General features: G+C 37.2%; 1 protein-coding gene across 1 annotated transcript; it reads left to right on the top strand.

Moving 5' to 3' along the window:
• Positions 1 to 2668: 2668 nt before the first annotated feature.
• On the top strand, positions 2669 to 10561 carry LOC310649103 (vomeronasal type-2 receptor 26-like; the record flags this gene model as incomplete). The annotated part of the gene is made up of 6 exons (XM_083377375.1): positions 2669 to 2964; positions 4022 to 4307; positions 5783 to 6637; positions 7104 to 7331; positions 8577 to 8703; positions 9660 to 10561. 6 exons carry the CDS (start codon positions 2669 to 2671, stop codon positions 10559 to 10561), a joined length of 2694 nt encoding a protein of 897 aa, XP_083233501.1.
• Between the last annotated feature and the right edge of the window lie 2816 nt (positions 10562 to 13377).

Here is a 13377-nt window from a genome sequence, read left to right as displayed (position 1 = left end):
AAAGTAAATAAATGCAGGGTAATTTAAATATTGTGATAGTTGGATGACATATTATTTCTAAGTATGGAATTTTCTCCATATTAAAAATTAGGTCTTGGATGACTTACCACTCCATTCATCACCTTCTGCTGCAATTCTGCATTCAGAATATTAGAGGTCAAGATAAATAGCAACTTAGTAAGAGAAAAATAAATAAATAAAATGGCCTTGACCTTTCCTCTGGGAATGGGACTCATCTGGGAAAGGGACAACACAGTGGCTCAGCAGGTAGGAAGCTGGGCTTATCAACCGGAAAGCTGGCAGCTCAGGTTCGAAATCCAAGTACCATATGATGGGGTGAGCTCCCATGCTTGCCCCAGCTCCTGCCAACTTCTCAGTTCAAAATCATACAAATGTGAGTAGATAAATAGGTATCATTTTGCTGGGAAAGTATTGGTGCTGCATGATGTCATGATGCCCACATGACCTTGGAAATGTCTTTGATCAGTGCTGGCTGAATAGAATGAGCACTGCCCCCTATCATTGGCAACCACTAGTGGAGTAAAATCCCCAGGGATCTTTTTATCTTTTTTTTTTCTTTACCTTCAGCTGCATAAATAAAAAAGAACTATAATTTCAACAATGGTGGAAGAAAAGGTGTAAGAATGGTGGGAAGCAGAATTAGATATGCATAGGACTGTAACAGCATGATCGGCATCACTGAGTCATTGGATACTTAACTATATTCTTGACAGTAATCTACATCACTGTATGTCAACTGAAAAAACTCTAAAGTTCATCAGACGTTAAGCTCTTAATATATGATTGGGATGGGCAAGTAACTTCAAGTCTATAGAGCAGGCTGCGGTTTTGTTCAATGTTTGTAAGTAAAAGAATGTATGAAAGGACATTACATTTTTAAAATAATCCCATTAGTTTCTCTTTTCCTTATATATATAATATTTGAGAAGTGTTACATTTAATAACAGTGTCATTCAACGAGGACAGAGATTTGGCACCTAGATTTCCAAATAGGATCATTTCTCAGCCCTTCCTTCATAAAAGAGAAAGTTGGAAGAATAGGTCCCCATTCTTCACAAGAACAATTTAGTGTGAGTTTCATGAAATCATGCAAATAAGATCTCATTTTAACGTACATTGAGATTTAGAAACAGAATTTGTATATATTGAGAATGACTAAAAAGAATATTAATTTTAACAATGAGGGGTTTTTACAGTATCATAAGACAGGAATTTCAATTTGACCAGAATAAAACCATGGCACTTAGAAATTGGTAAAGACCAAATAAATCTATACTATGGTCAATTTAAGTGCTTTAAATTAACATTTCAGATGTTTTAAAAGCCCATTGTATTAGGTGAGACCTGAGACAGCCTAAAACCTTTTAATACGTGTGACTCCCGCAATCCTTTGGTGAAGTTCCTTTTTTTCTAAAATAACTACTTTGAGACATAAATGAAGTGTTCTGAAATATTGAAATATTCTGATGTTATTTTGTTCTTGTTTTGAGTCCTAATATTAAACTTTTGCCCATGAATTCTCTTTCACAAAATTTGATCTGTTTATCCTATGTAGAATCCAGAGGGGCATTGCTGTTGGTGGAATATAACACATTAGAGGACAAACATCAAGTCACCTCTAATGTTATGTGTGAATTTTTGAGCCCTGTGGTGGGGGTCTTGGTGCAAATATTGGGGCAAAGTGGTTTGTTGCAGGATCTGGTTCCCACGTCAGCAACATTGTGTTGTTGTTTCTTCTTTGCTTGGTTTCAGACTAAGTAGTAGTCTCTATGAAATTATGGGTCTCGCGCCTAGTGCCTGAAAAAATTCAACATCATTTTATTTGTATTATATTGGCTGTAGATTATTAATAATGTGTTAGTAAGCTGTAAGTAACAACCAAAAGGGACGCAGTGGCTCAGTGGGTTAGGACGCTGAGCTTGTCGATCAGATGGTTGGCAGTTTGGCGGGTCGAATCCTGAGTGCTGCGTAACAGAGTGAGCACCTGTTACTCGTCCCAGCTTCTGCCAACCTAGCAATTCGAAAGCACGTAAAAATGCAAGTAGAAAAATAGGGACCACTCTGGTGGGAAGGTAACAGCGTTCCATGCGCCTTTGGCGTCTAGTCATGCCGGCCACATGACCACGGAGACGTCCTTGGACACGCGCTGGCTCTTCGGCTTTGAAACGGAGATGAGCACTGGCCCCTAGAGTCGGAAACGACTAGCACACATGTGCGGGGGAACCTTTACCTTTACCTTTAAGTAACAACCAGTGATAGTCATTGTTCTGTTGTGTGTGTGTGTGTGTGTGTGTGTGTGTGTGTGTGTGTGTGTGTGTGATTTGACTTTTAATAGGCCCAGTACCGTGTATTTTATCCTTTCCTGATCCACAGTACATAAAACATCTATTCTGTTTCTTCTTTAAGGTGAGACTGAATGAATAACTATGAGTATGTGATTATCTATTCTACCTTGTAATTATCCAATTAGACATCTCCACGTCTTTCCAAAAGCTTGAAAGTATCAGTGTAGAAAACAGAAAGATAAAGAATGCTATTACTTCTTCCCAAATATTCAGAGCTGGGCTGCAGGCAGACAAGAATTTTTCCCTTTGATCACTGACACATTATATTGTCCAGTTTGATCTTGGGAACAATTGAGAGAATTATGGCAGGATTCATGATTTGGAAATATGCACTTGCCAAAGTAAAAACAGGTGTACACAGAAGGAAGACTTTCAAGCAATATGGTGGTATTTACTGTTTCATTATTAGTATCAATGCCTGGGTGGTGTGTAAGGTCCATAATCGCAATTGCAATGTTAGTAAACCTCTTCCTATTCTTCATAAATATGTTCAGTCTGGAGATCTGAGAATTGCTGGCATTATTTCTCAAGTCTATGTGTTTTCCAGTCCTGTTGCTTTCATTCAGCATCCTTCTCTGGAAATTCTTGATGACTTTGCGTAAGTCTTGCATTTTTACCCCAGTGTTGAATTAAATGTTTCTCAAGGTAATCTCTACTATAGCTACCAACACAGAGAAATACACAAGGTACCTTAATCTGTTTAATCAGTATATATATATATAATGGGACGCGGTGGCTCAGTGGGTTAGGACACTGAGCTTGTCAATCAGAAGGTCGGCAGTTTGGTGGGTCAAATCCCGAGTGCCGCGTAACAGAGTGAGCGCCTGTTACTCGTCCCAGCTTCTGCCAACCTAGCAGTTGGAAAGCACGTAAAAATGCAAGTAGAAAAATAGGGACCACTACGGTGGGAAGGTAACAGCGTTCCGTGCACCTTTGGCGTCTAGTCATGCCGGCCACATGACCACGGAGATGTCCTTGGACAAGCACTGTCTCTTCGGCTTTGAGACGGAGATGAGCACCGGCCCCTAGAGTCGGAAACGACTCGCACACATGTGTGGGGGAAACTTTACCTTTTTATATACACATATATATATTTCACACTTAGAAATCACCCATCTCTCTTACAGAACAACTCTTTAACATTAACATAGAGATGTGGAAACCTTCTGTCAATACTGGCATTCTTTGACTGAATGTAAGAATGATACCAAAACAGCTTGATAACAATGTCTATAGAATAACCACTAAGGAGAAACAATCAAGGGATAGCATAAGTGCCTAGACTGTATTTGACTGTAATTAATCTAACATTAGCTAAAATTAGCAAACAACTTCTTTTTTGCATTATTGATAACATTCTTAATCCTTAGTTTCCATCCAATATAATGAAGCTGGTTTGTGATACTATGAATTCTGCATACATTCAAAATTATGCAAATTATATTTACTTAAAGCCAATGCTTGCCTGTTCAGAAATATCCAAACAAGGGTGTGTGTGTGTGTGTGTTGAATTTACTTGGATGATAATCAAACAATGATTAATGAAAGGCTCAGCATTAAAGTAATTTAAAGTAATAGAAGGTGATTTCAGCATAAATATGGTCAATACTTTTGGAATCATGTACTTTTAAAACAGCATACAGTTTTCATTGCAGGGTATTGTTTCAGAGTTATCAGCACATTCTGGCCTTAGTTTTTGCTATAAAAGAAATCAATGAAAATCCTCAGATTTTACCCAATGTCACCGTGGGATTCAACATCTATAATAGCTACTTCAGTCCAAGCTGGACCTACCTTGCCTCAATGGAGCTTCTCTTTGCTCAGAATAGATTCAGCCCTAATTTCAAATGTGGCATTCAAAACAATCCAGCTGCAGTCATTGGGGCACCTGATATCTGTCTCCACATGGCAACCATACTGGACATCTATAAAGTTTCCCAGGTAAAGCGTGTTGATGATAAATATGAATTGAGCAAGCCATTTACTGTTCTTGTGATTGTTTGGATGCAATTTGTGACTGAGGGTTGAGAAAGGGTATGAAGAGAAAATTATTGAATTAAATTGTACATAAAGTTTCCAATTTGTGAAACAGACCTGCAATTTGCTTTCATTTACAGGTATGGGCATTACCTGGTCTTGCCTGCTTTAAGTTTCACCCATCAAATAGCTTAATTCCAGTATCTGTTTCTAGATCACAAAGCAATACATCATTTTAGTCTCAACTCAGTTTGTGAAGACTCACTCATTACTTCAAGCATCCATTTTTAGGAAAAGGCTTTAATTCAGGGTTTGATTTTATATTGATTCATACTGAGTGTGCAGACTTGGTAAAGGGAAGAAACTTTGTGAAACCACACAACAGGTTGTTATGTTTTAATATTCCTATATATTAATATGTTTTAATATTCCTATATATATCTCAATGTACACATGTTGTACTTTGACAATAAAGGTTATTATTATTATTATTATTATTATTATTATTATTATTATTATTATTATTATTATTATTATTATTATTATTATTATTATGAGTTATCCTTTTGCATACAATTACCAAAAGTTTTAGTTGTTCAGAATGTTGGAACTATACACTAAAAGTCATGTTCAAGAATATCAATCAAAACACTCAATCAGTAATCCCATGATTAACTTTTAGGTGGCACATAGCATCCAATCTGGATCTAGGTTCTATGTCATAGAATCTTAAACCTTTGAACTCCCACTACATTCTTAAGCTTTTATGCTTTTTGGGGAAATAAGTGCTTCTTAACAATGCAAAAACTTTCATGCACCTGTAACAATCAGGACTGTGAGATGAAACATCCATGAAAATTTGCTATTTATTTTTTTCAAAAGAAATTGCAGGGGTTTCTTTTGTGTGTGTGTTCTTCCAGATTTAGCCTCGAGCAGTAGAGTGTATGTTTAAGTCAATTTCCTCCTAAGGGCAGTGGGCGTTACTTATTGTCCAATTGTTTTCTACATCAATACATTCATAATGTTCTCCTGTCCACATGGAAAAAATGGAAATAGTCCAGTTTATTCACAGTCATCCTAGGCACACATGAGTATACCCATGATAAATCTCAAGTGCACTTTGAAAATAGAATTACAATTTAGAAAGGATAACTCTATTTAAAAAGCCAGTTTGGTGTAGGCACTGGGCTTGAAACTGGGAGATGTGAATTTTAGTCCCACCTAAGCATGAAGCCAACTGGATGATCTTAGACCAGGCACTCTAACTCTGCTCTAGGAAATAGCAGATCACTTGTGAATTCTTGCTAAGAAAACTGAAGGAACTTGTCCAGGCAATCACCAGTATCAGCACTATTCCAAAGGGGGGGGAGGGGGACATAAACTACCATTATTCAGGAAGAAAATCAGTCTTACACATTCTTCCCTATCATTTTTCTTAGCTGACTTATGGTTCTGCTCCAATCATGGATAAAGAGACTCATGCAATTTTCTTCCAACAAATGTTTCCAAATGAATCTCTTCAACATAACAGCCTCCTCCAGCTATTGCTATACTTTAGATGGATTTGGATTGGAGTTCTTGTTGTGAATGATGACCAAGGGGAGAAATTTGTACAGGAGGTGCTCCCCATGTTTTCTCAGCAGGGCATCTGCTCTGATTTCATAGGACAGTTCCCAAATGTAGCTTTTTACAGTGATTTTACAGATGTGATGGATGAAACATACAAAACCTACTCTATCATTGCAAAAAGTACAGCCAAGGCAATTGTCTTATATGGCACAATGCAATCCATGACCTTTTTGAAAATGTTAGTGCAGTATTCAGAAGTGGAGGATACGCCGGTCAATACCAAGGTCTGGATCATGAATGCTGAAATGGATTTCACATCCATTTCTCTTCAAAGAGATTGGGATGTAAATTTCCTCCAAAATACTTTATCCTTCGCAGTTCACTCAAAAGAGGTGCCAGGCTTCCAAGAATTTCTTCTAATGAGAAATCCAACAACAGCAGAACACGATGGATTTGTAAGGAATTTCTGGCAGCATGCATTCAGGTGCTTGTTTTACAACTCTGATCTAGGTAATAAATATGGAACAATCTGTACAAGGAAGGAGAAGATGGCAACCCTTCCTGCATCTGTGTTTGAACTTAGCACAACTGGCCACAGCTATAATATATACAATGCAGTCTATGCTGTAGTGCATGCTTTGGAGGCAATGCATTTATCAAAATTCAAACACAACCATCTTGTGGGCAGAAGAGGGCCAAAGCTTCAGAATGAACAATTATGGCAGGTAAGGTTCAAAGCAGAAATATTTAAGAAATCTACAAGTTCAGACAGGTCATATAGAAGGCTCACTCCAAAGGAAATTGGGGCGTACAAAATCCATGTCTATCACCAAGTCCATTTTTACACCAACATAGGACCACAGGACTCCATATTCCATATTCTCCATATTTGATACTCTCTATATTCCTCACAATTTCTCGGAAAAATAACAACACAAGTCCCATGGAAACAAATACTTCCCTCTGGGCTGAAATTCATTAAGAGAGGAAAAACATTTTTAACAATGTATAATACTAACATCTTTCAAAGTCTTCCATTACAGAACAATGCAATCAAATATATGTGTACATTTTCATCTGTTCATCTGTTTAAGAAAGGCTAAGTCTGAACAAAATAGACTCTGACCAGAAATAGAACAATGAAAGGTTCTTAAATGTTTTATCTTCCCTCCCTTCCTCTTTTCAATTTAGCTTCATCCTTTCCTAAGAAGAGTTTCATTCAACAACAGTGTTGGAGAAAAGATTTCATTTGACAAAAATGGGGAACTCATTGGTGGATTTGATATTAATAACTGGATCACATTTCCAAACCGGTCATTTTTTAGGATCCAGGTTGGAAGGATAGACCCTATGGCTTCCCCAGACAAATTCTTCAACATTTCTGAAGATTCCATCATGTGGCCAAAAAGCTTTAACAAGGTGACGTCTGATTAGCTATGTTTCCTTTTGTTTAAAGAACATTAGAAATATTCTGGATTCAAATGTGTTTCTTAGCTCATTCTCTTGGAAAAGCAAATATTCAAACTACTGTGGAGGAAAGTTTTTTTGAAAGCTGATTTCCTAGGAACAGAAAAAGATTCCTACATATCCCATGTTTGTGGTTAGATACAAAATATAAATTACTACAAAAAAGCTTATTTTGGGGGTCTGAGTATTTTCTTAGTTATGGACTCTGAAATCTTGGGTTAGGAAAATTAGGCTGCAATCGTATATAATGAGTTCTTTTTAAAAAACTGTTAACACCTACGTATTCAGGTTGATATCCCATATATTTCGCCACACCCTTCAATATTACTTTACTATGAACTAAAGGCAGTTAACCTAGAACCCTATTGGTATCTCCTGACATTCTTCCTGGCTGGATAGCTTAAGCCATCTAGGGTAGAGCCATCTGTGGCCCCTTATGAAAAGCTTTCGTTAAATATGTAACAAATGTGAGTCATAGAAAGAAGAAACATATCTCTGTTAGATGGCTAAGGTTCTGATCAGTGCAGCAGAGGAGAAGTCTTTTGCCCAATGTTTAGCCTTCTTCGGGACATTGGCCAGAACTTTTGGTGATCTATCTGAATCTTAGTCTTTCAGGCTAGGCAACTCCATAGCATGGATCAATTTAAAGGGCACCAAATATGTCTTCAATCAGACAATATTGAGGAAGAAGTCTGAGAGAAGCCTTCTTTTTCTACATAATGCATCGGGCTTAGCCACAGCAACAGCCTCAAGTTGGGTCAAAATGTGAAAAATAATGGTCATGAAATCATGATTAAAGCACTGCATCTTTATACAGACATGGCACATTTACTCATATGCAGAAGGCATAGGGCACCAGACAGTGCTGCTTAGTAATTTGACAGAGAAGCAGATGCTAAGATTGTTCTCCCTAGCATAAGTTCTCAGTTGCAAATATCATCTGCATTCACTCGATATAGAAATTGAAGGATGAAGAACACTTTGGCTTCAGGAGCCAGTTCAAGAAACTTTGAGGGAGACATTCAACGAAAGGGTAGCTATTCCATTACATCATTGCAGATTAAGTATTCTTTTCCAATAATATTCTTATAACAGTTCAATAGTATTGATGTCTAAGCTTTAAATTCTCCAGCAAGAAAGAAACTGCTCAAATACTGTTCAAAAATCTTAATGATATTCTCCTTAATGTTTGGATAGGCACATCCTCTTTCTCTGTGTAATGATCCTTGCCAAATAGGGTATAGCAAGACCAAGAAGGAATCAAGACCATTTTGCTGCTATGATTGCCATCCATGTCCAGAAGGGAAAATTGCAAACAAAGAAGGTAAAGATTTTTGAGAAGTGATGTATAAACAAGGTTATTTATTTATTTGAATTATGTATTTATTTAGATTATTTATATGAGTACTGATCTTAAACTAGTGACTTTGGGTGGTGTACAGGGATTAAAAACAAAACATTCCCTATGTGTACCAATTCTCTTGCATTTGAAGATGTTCATAGTGAAAAGGATTGTGAAAATCATTGCATACAGATTTATAACCAATAATAATATAGAAATAAATAGATAGTATGTGATATCCAAGATAGAATGAAATAGATAACATATAAAGGTTTTGGGTATGGGCCAAGGTGACAGAACCCCTGGTTTTGATGCCTTTCCCATTCCCTATCTTACACGTCTATTTTCTGCCATTTGCTGGGGAGGGGAGGAAACCTGAATTTCCTTTTAACACCTTTTACTTTACTTTTTGCCCCATCCCTTTGATTTCCTTTGGGGTGAGAATGGAATGTTCCTCCAGCCATCTGCCTTATCTCTGGCAATGAAGAAAAGTGGTATGAAGGTTTTATAGTCTGGGAAGTGGCACCTTATCTCCCTGTTCTCACAACAATTTCACACCTGTGGATTGGCCAGTTTGAATTGGATAAATGCACTCTTGGGGTGGGGTTTTAGCGGGGTTCTTTTAATCTATCACTCTCAGCGGGAAACTTCAGATCCTGTCTTCTGCTCCTGCTGTCAATACTTCCCAATAAAAGTTTCCTGTTGAAATGAAGCTGGTCTCAAGAGTTCTAGTTTCTTGGAAGTTTAAGTTGAAGCAGGTCCTTACACAAGGTTTATGGCCATCAATTTCTCTCTGATCCTCAGTGAATATGCTTTCATGGTAAAATGATTAAATATTCAACGTCACTGTTGATATTTAGATTCTATCTAGAGTTATGCAACACTAAAGCTTGATGAATGAAAGTCAGTACACAGAAGTGTTTTCTTTTTTTTTCCAGACATGGAAGACTGCTCTCATTGTCCAGAAGGTCATTATTCAAACCATTACAAATACACATGCATTCCAAAACAGATAACTTTCTTATCCTACGAAGAACCCTTGGGGATCAGTTTGGCTATCTGTGGTCTTTCATTTTCTTTTATTACAACTCTAATACTTGGGATCTTCATTAAATACAAATGCACTCCCATTGTCAGAGCCAACAACCGGAATCTCACCTACACTCTCCTAGTTTCCCTCCTCCTCTCTTTCCTTTGTGTTTTATTATTTATTGGGAAACCCAACAAGATTGTGTGTCTCCTTCGACAACCAGCTTTTGGAATCATCTTTTCTATGGCAGTTTCTTGTGTCTTGGCCAAAACTTTTGTTGTGGTTCTAGCTTTCATGGCCACCAAGCCTGGATCTAGAATGAGGAAATGGCTGCGGAAAGGAATGGATAGTTTCATTATTCTTTTTTGTTGCCTTATTCAAATCACTATTTGTATCATATGGTTGGCAATTTTCCCACCATATCCAGATTTTGATATGCACTCAATGTCTGAAGAAGTCATCCTGGAGTGCAATGAGGGATCAGTCACTATGTTCTACTCTGTTTTGGGTTTCCTGGGTTTCCTGGCTGTGATCAGCTTTTCTGCTGCTTTTCTAGCTAGGAGATTACCTGACAGTTTCAATGAAGCCAAATTCATCACCTTCAGTATGTTGGTCTTCTGCAGTGTTTGGTTGTGCTTTATTCCAACCTATCTAAGCACAAGGGGAAAATATATGTTGGCTGTGGAGATCTTCTCCATGATTTCTTCCAGTGCTGGCTTACTGGTGTGTATTTTTCTTCCCAAGTGTTTTATCATTGTGATGAGACCTGAACTGAACAATAAGCATCAGCTCATGAAAAAAAAGTTTTAAAACTCAAATAAGTTTTAAAAATCAAATACATCAACCTCATAAGAACTTTATAATTAGTTCTTTCTCAAAATTGTGTTTTTAGGGTGAACTGAAGAAATCGGAAGCCTTCTCACATATGGTTCCCATTTTTTTGTTTTTATCCATATCTGTTATCCTTTAGTGCTACAATTTCCTTCCTTCCTTCCTTCCTTCCTTCCTTCCTTCCTTCCTTCCTTCCTTCCTTTCTTCCATTTGGTATGTGTCAATCATTCTTACCTATAAATGGAATATAGGTTTTGTTAGTTCAGTCAGTTGACTTTTATGATTTGGAATTTTAACAATTGCATTTTAAAATAAAATATTTTAAATATTCACTGGTAATTCTTGATATTTTAAATGACTACTTTAATCCACATTTTCTAACTTCAATGGAAATGCATTTTTTTTATTAAATCAGTATGGGTTAGTAGCTAAGGTACTATTAACTAAGAAAAACTCAAGTTCAAATTCATCCATAGACAAGATGCTGAGTTACAGGCCACACTTCTTAAGTACATGGCTGTTATAAAGAAAAATTGGAGGAGGGAATACAGTCAAATAACTGCTAAGCTTGTAAGCCGCCCTGAGTCTTCGGAGAAGGGTGGGATATAAATGGAATTTTTAAAAAAAATGTTTTGAGGTCCTAGAGGCTAACCAGTAAATAAATAAATAACAATTCCTTTCTTAATCAATGGACTAAAACAGGGGTGTCAAACTCAATTTCATTGAGGGCTGCATTAGCATTGTGGTTGCCCTCTGGGGGCCGGGTGGGTATGGCCAGGGTGGGCGTGGCCTACTGGGTTGGCGTGAGTAGAGTATATGGCTACTGGGTGGGCGTGGCCAGCTCTACATCATTCTCATCAAGGGTGCCTATGGGGGCCTGGGCATGAGTGGGACAGATCTGAGGGTCTCTGGCAGAAGGAGGGTCTCTGGGCCATGGCCAAGGCAGTGGGGGCCATTCCATGACTGTTTCCAGGATGGCTTCATGGGCCACATGAAACCACTTCGTGGGCCGGATCTGGCCCCCGGGCCTTGTGTTTGACATGTCTGGACTAAAAGAACCCCAACAAAATTACAAAAGGTCTTTCCTGAATCAACTGCTGAATGGAGTTGAAATGTTAAAACTGTCTATCAAACAAATATGAAGTAATTTTCTTCAAACCTTCTTGAAAATGGACTGGTGAACTCAGGTTAGAAGCTTCTGGATGATGCTATTTTCCTAAAGACAGGTGCATTTGCAACAACACTCCACAATTTACTGCATTCCATCATTGAAGTGATATAAAATATTGCTTTAGCTTCCTCCTGGTCTCCATGTCTGTTAGTGATTTAGAGACATTTCTGATGCATTCACATTGCTTTATCCTGTCATATACAGTTGGGAAAGAGGTAAAATGAAAACTTCAAATGATTCATTTCCTAGTAAGTTAAAAAATAGTTATTTTATGAATCAGCATTTTAAAACTAGATTAGAATTGGAGTATTTGGTTAGTTTTGTCCTCATCCTCCCTCCCTCTCTCTTTATCTTCTCTCTATATTATATCTATCTATCTATCTATCTATCTATGTGAACCCTTTTCAATATTTCTACATAAACATGATCTAAAATATTATGTGTTCTCCTTATGTTCCAAAACTAGATATAAAGAATGCAATTAAAATGACTGAAAAAAATATACACTTGTTCATGTGTTTATTGAGTAAAATGATCCAAAGCTACATATTTGAGTGAGGCAAAAATACACAAACATCTAAGATTATCTGTTCATTTGAAGGAGAAATTTGAGACAAGCATATCAATCAAGAGGATGATAATCAGGTATAAATGTAGAGAATTCTGCCTTATTTTTTTTAAAAAGAGGATACTCACTATTGAAGTCTGATCATCACAATATGGATAGGTGGAGTGTGTCATGGCTTAAACAAAGGAGATTTCTGAGGCCTTTGAAAAAACAGGCTGTCAAAGGTTACAAAATTATTTCCAGAGATTTTGGATTCCACCAATTCACTATCAGGCAGATTGTGTACAACTGGAAATAAGTTAACATCATCATTACCTTTCCCAGGAGTAGTTGATCAACCAAAATCATACCAAGGATGAGGCACATAATAGTCTGGGAGGCCTCAAATAATGCCCTGTCTAAGGAACTAAAGGCTTCTCTTGCATGTCACAGCTCACAAAACCATTATCAGAAGAACACTGAACAATAGTAGTGTGTATGGCAAAGTTTATTTATTTATTTTATTAAATCTATTTGCTGCCCATCTTGCTATCCAAATTGCAAGGGAAAAAAACACACCATTCTCCAAAAATAACATTGCTTCACATCTACAGTTTGCAAAAGTCCACCTGGATAAATCAGAAAGCTAATGGAAAAATGGGCTGTGGATGGATTAGAGGAAAATAGGACTTTTTAACCTTAATGAAAAGTGTTATGTTTATTTTATTTTTATTTATTTTTATTTTAATCCCATTTATATCCCGCCCTTCTCCGAAGACTCAGGGCGGCTTACAATTTAAGCACAAACCAATGTGCTTAGCAATAGCTAAGTGAAAGCAAACACTGCTTTCCTGCATAAGAATCTTATTCTATCCATGATAGTGGCAGGATCATGTTTTGGGACAGTTTTGCTGCCTCTGAACCAGGACAGTTTACCATCATTGATTGAGTGATGAATCCTGAATTTTACCAGAAAATTCTATAGGGAAATGTCAGAGTATATATTCATAAACTGAAATTCAAGGAAAAGTGAGTCATGCTAAAAGACAACAACTCAAGATTCAAGTTGTAGAATCA

Source organism: Vipera ursinii, assembly GCF_947247035.1.
Source record: "Vipera ursinii genome assembly, chromosome: Z".
Taxonomy (NCBI): Eukaryota; Metazoa; Chordata; class Lepidosauria; order Squamata; family Viperidae; genus Vipera; species Vipera ursinii.
Note: the sequence above shows the minus strand (reverse complement) of the source record. Positions and strands in the feature narration are given on the sequence as shown.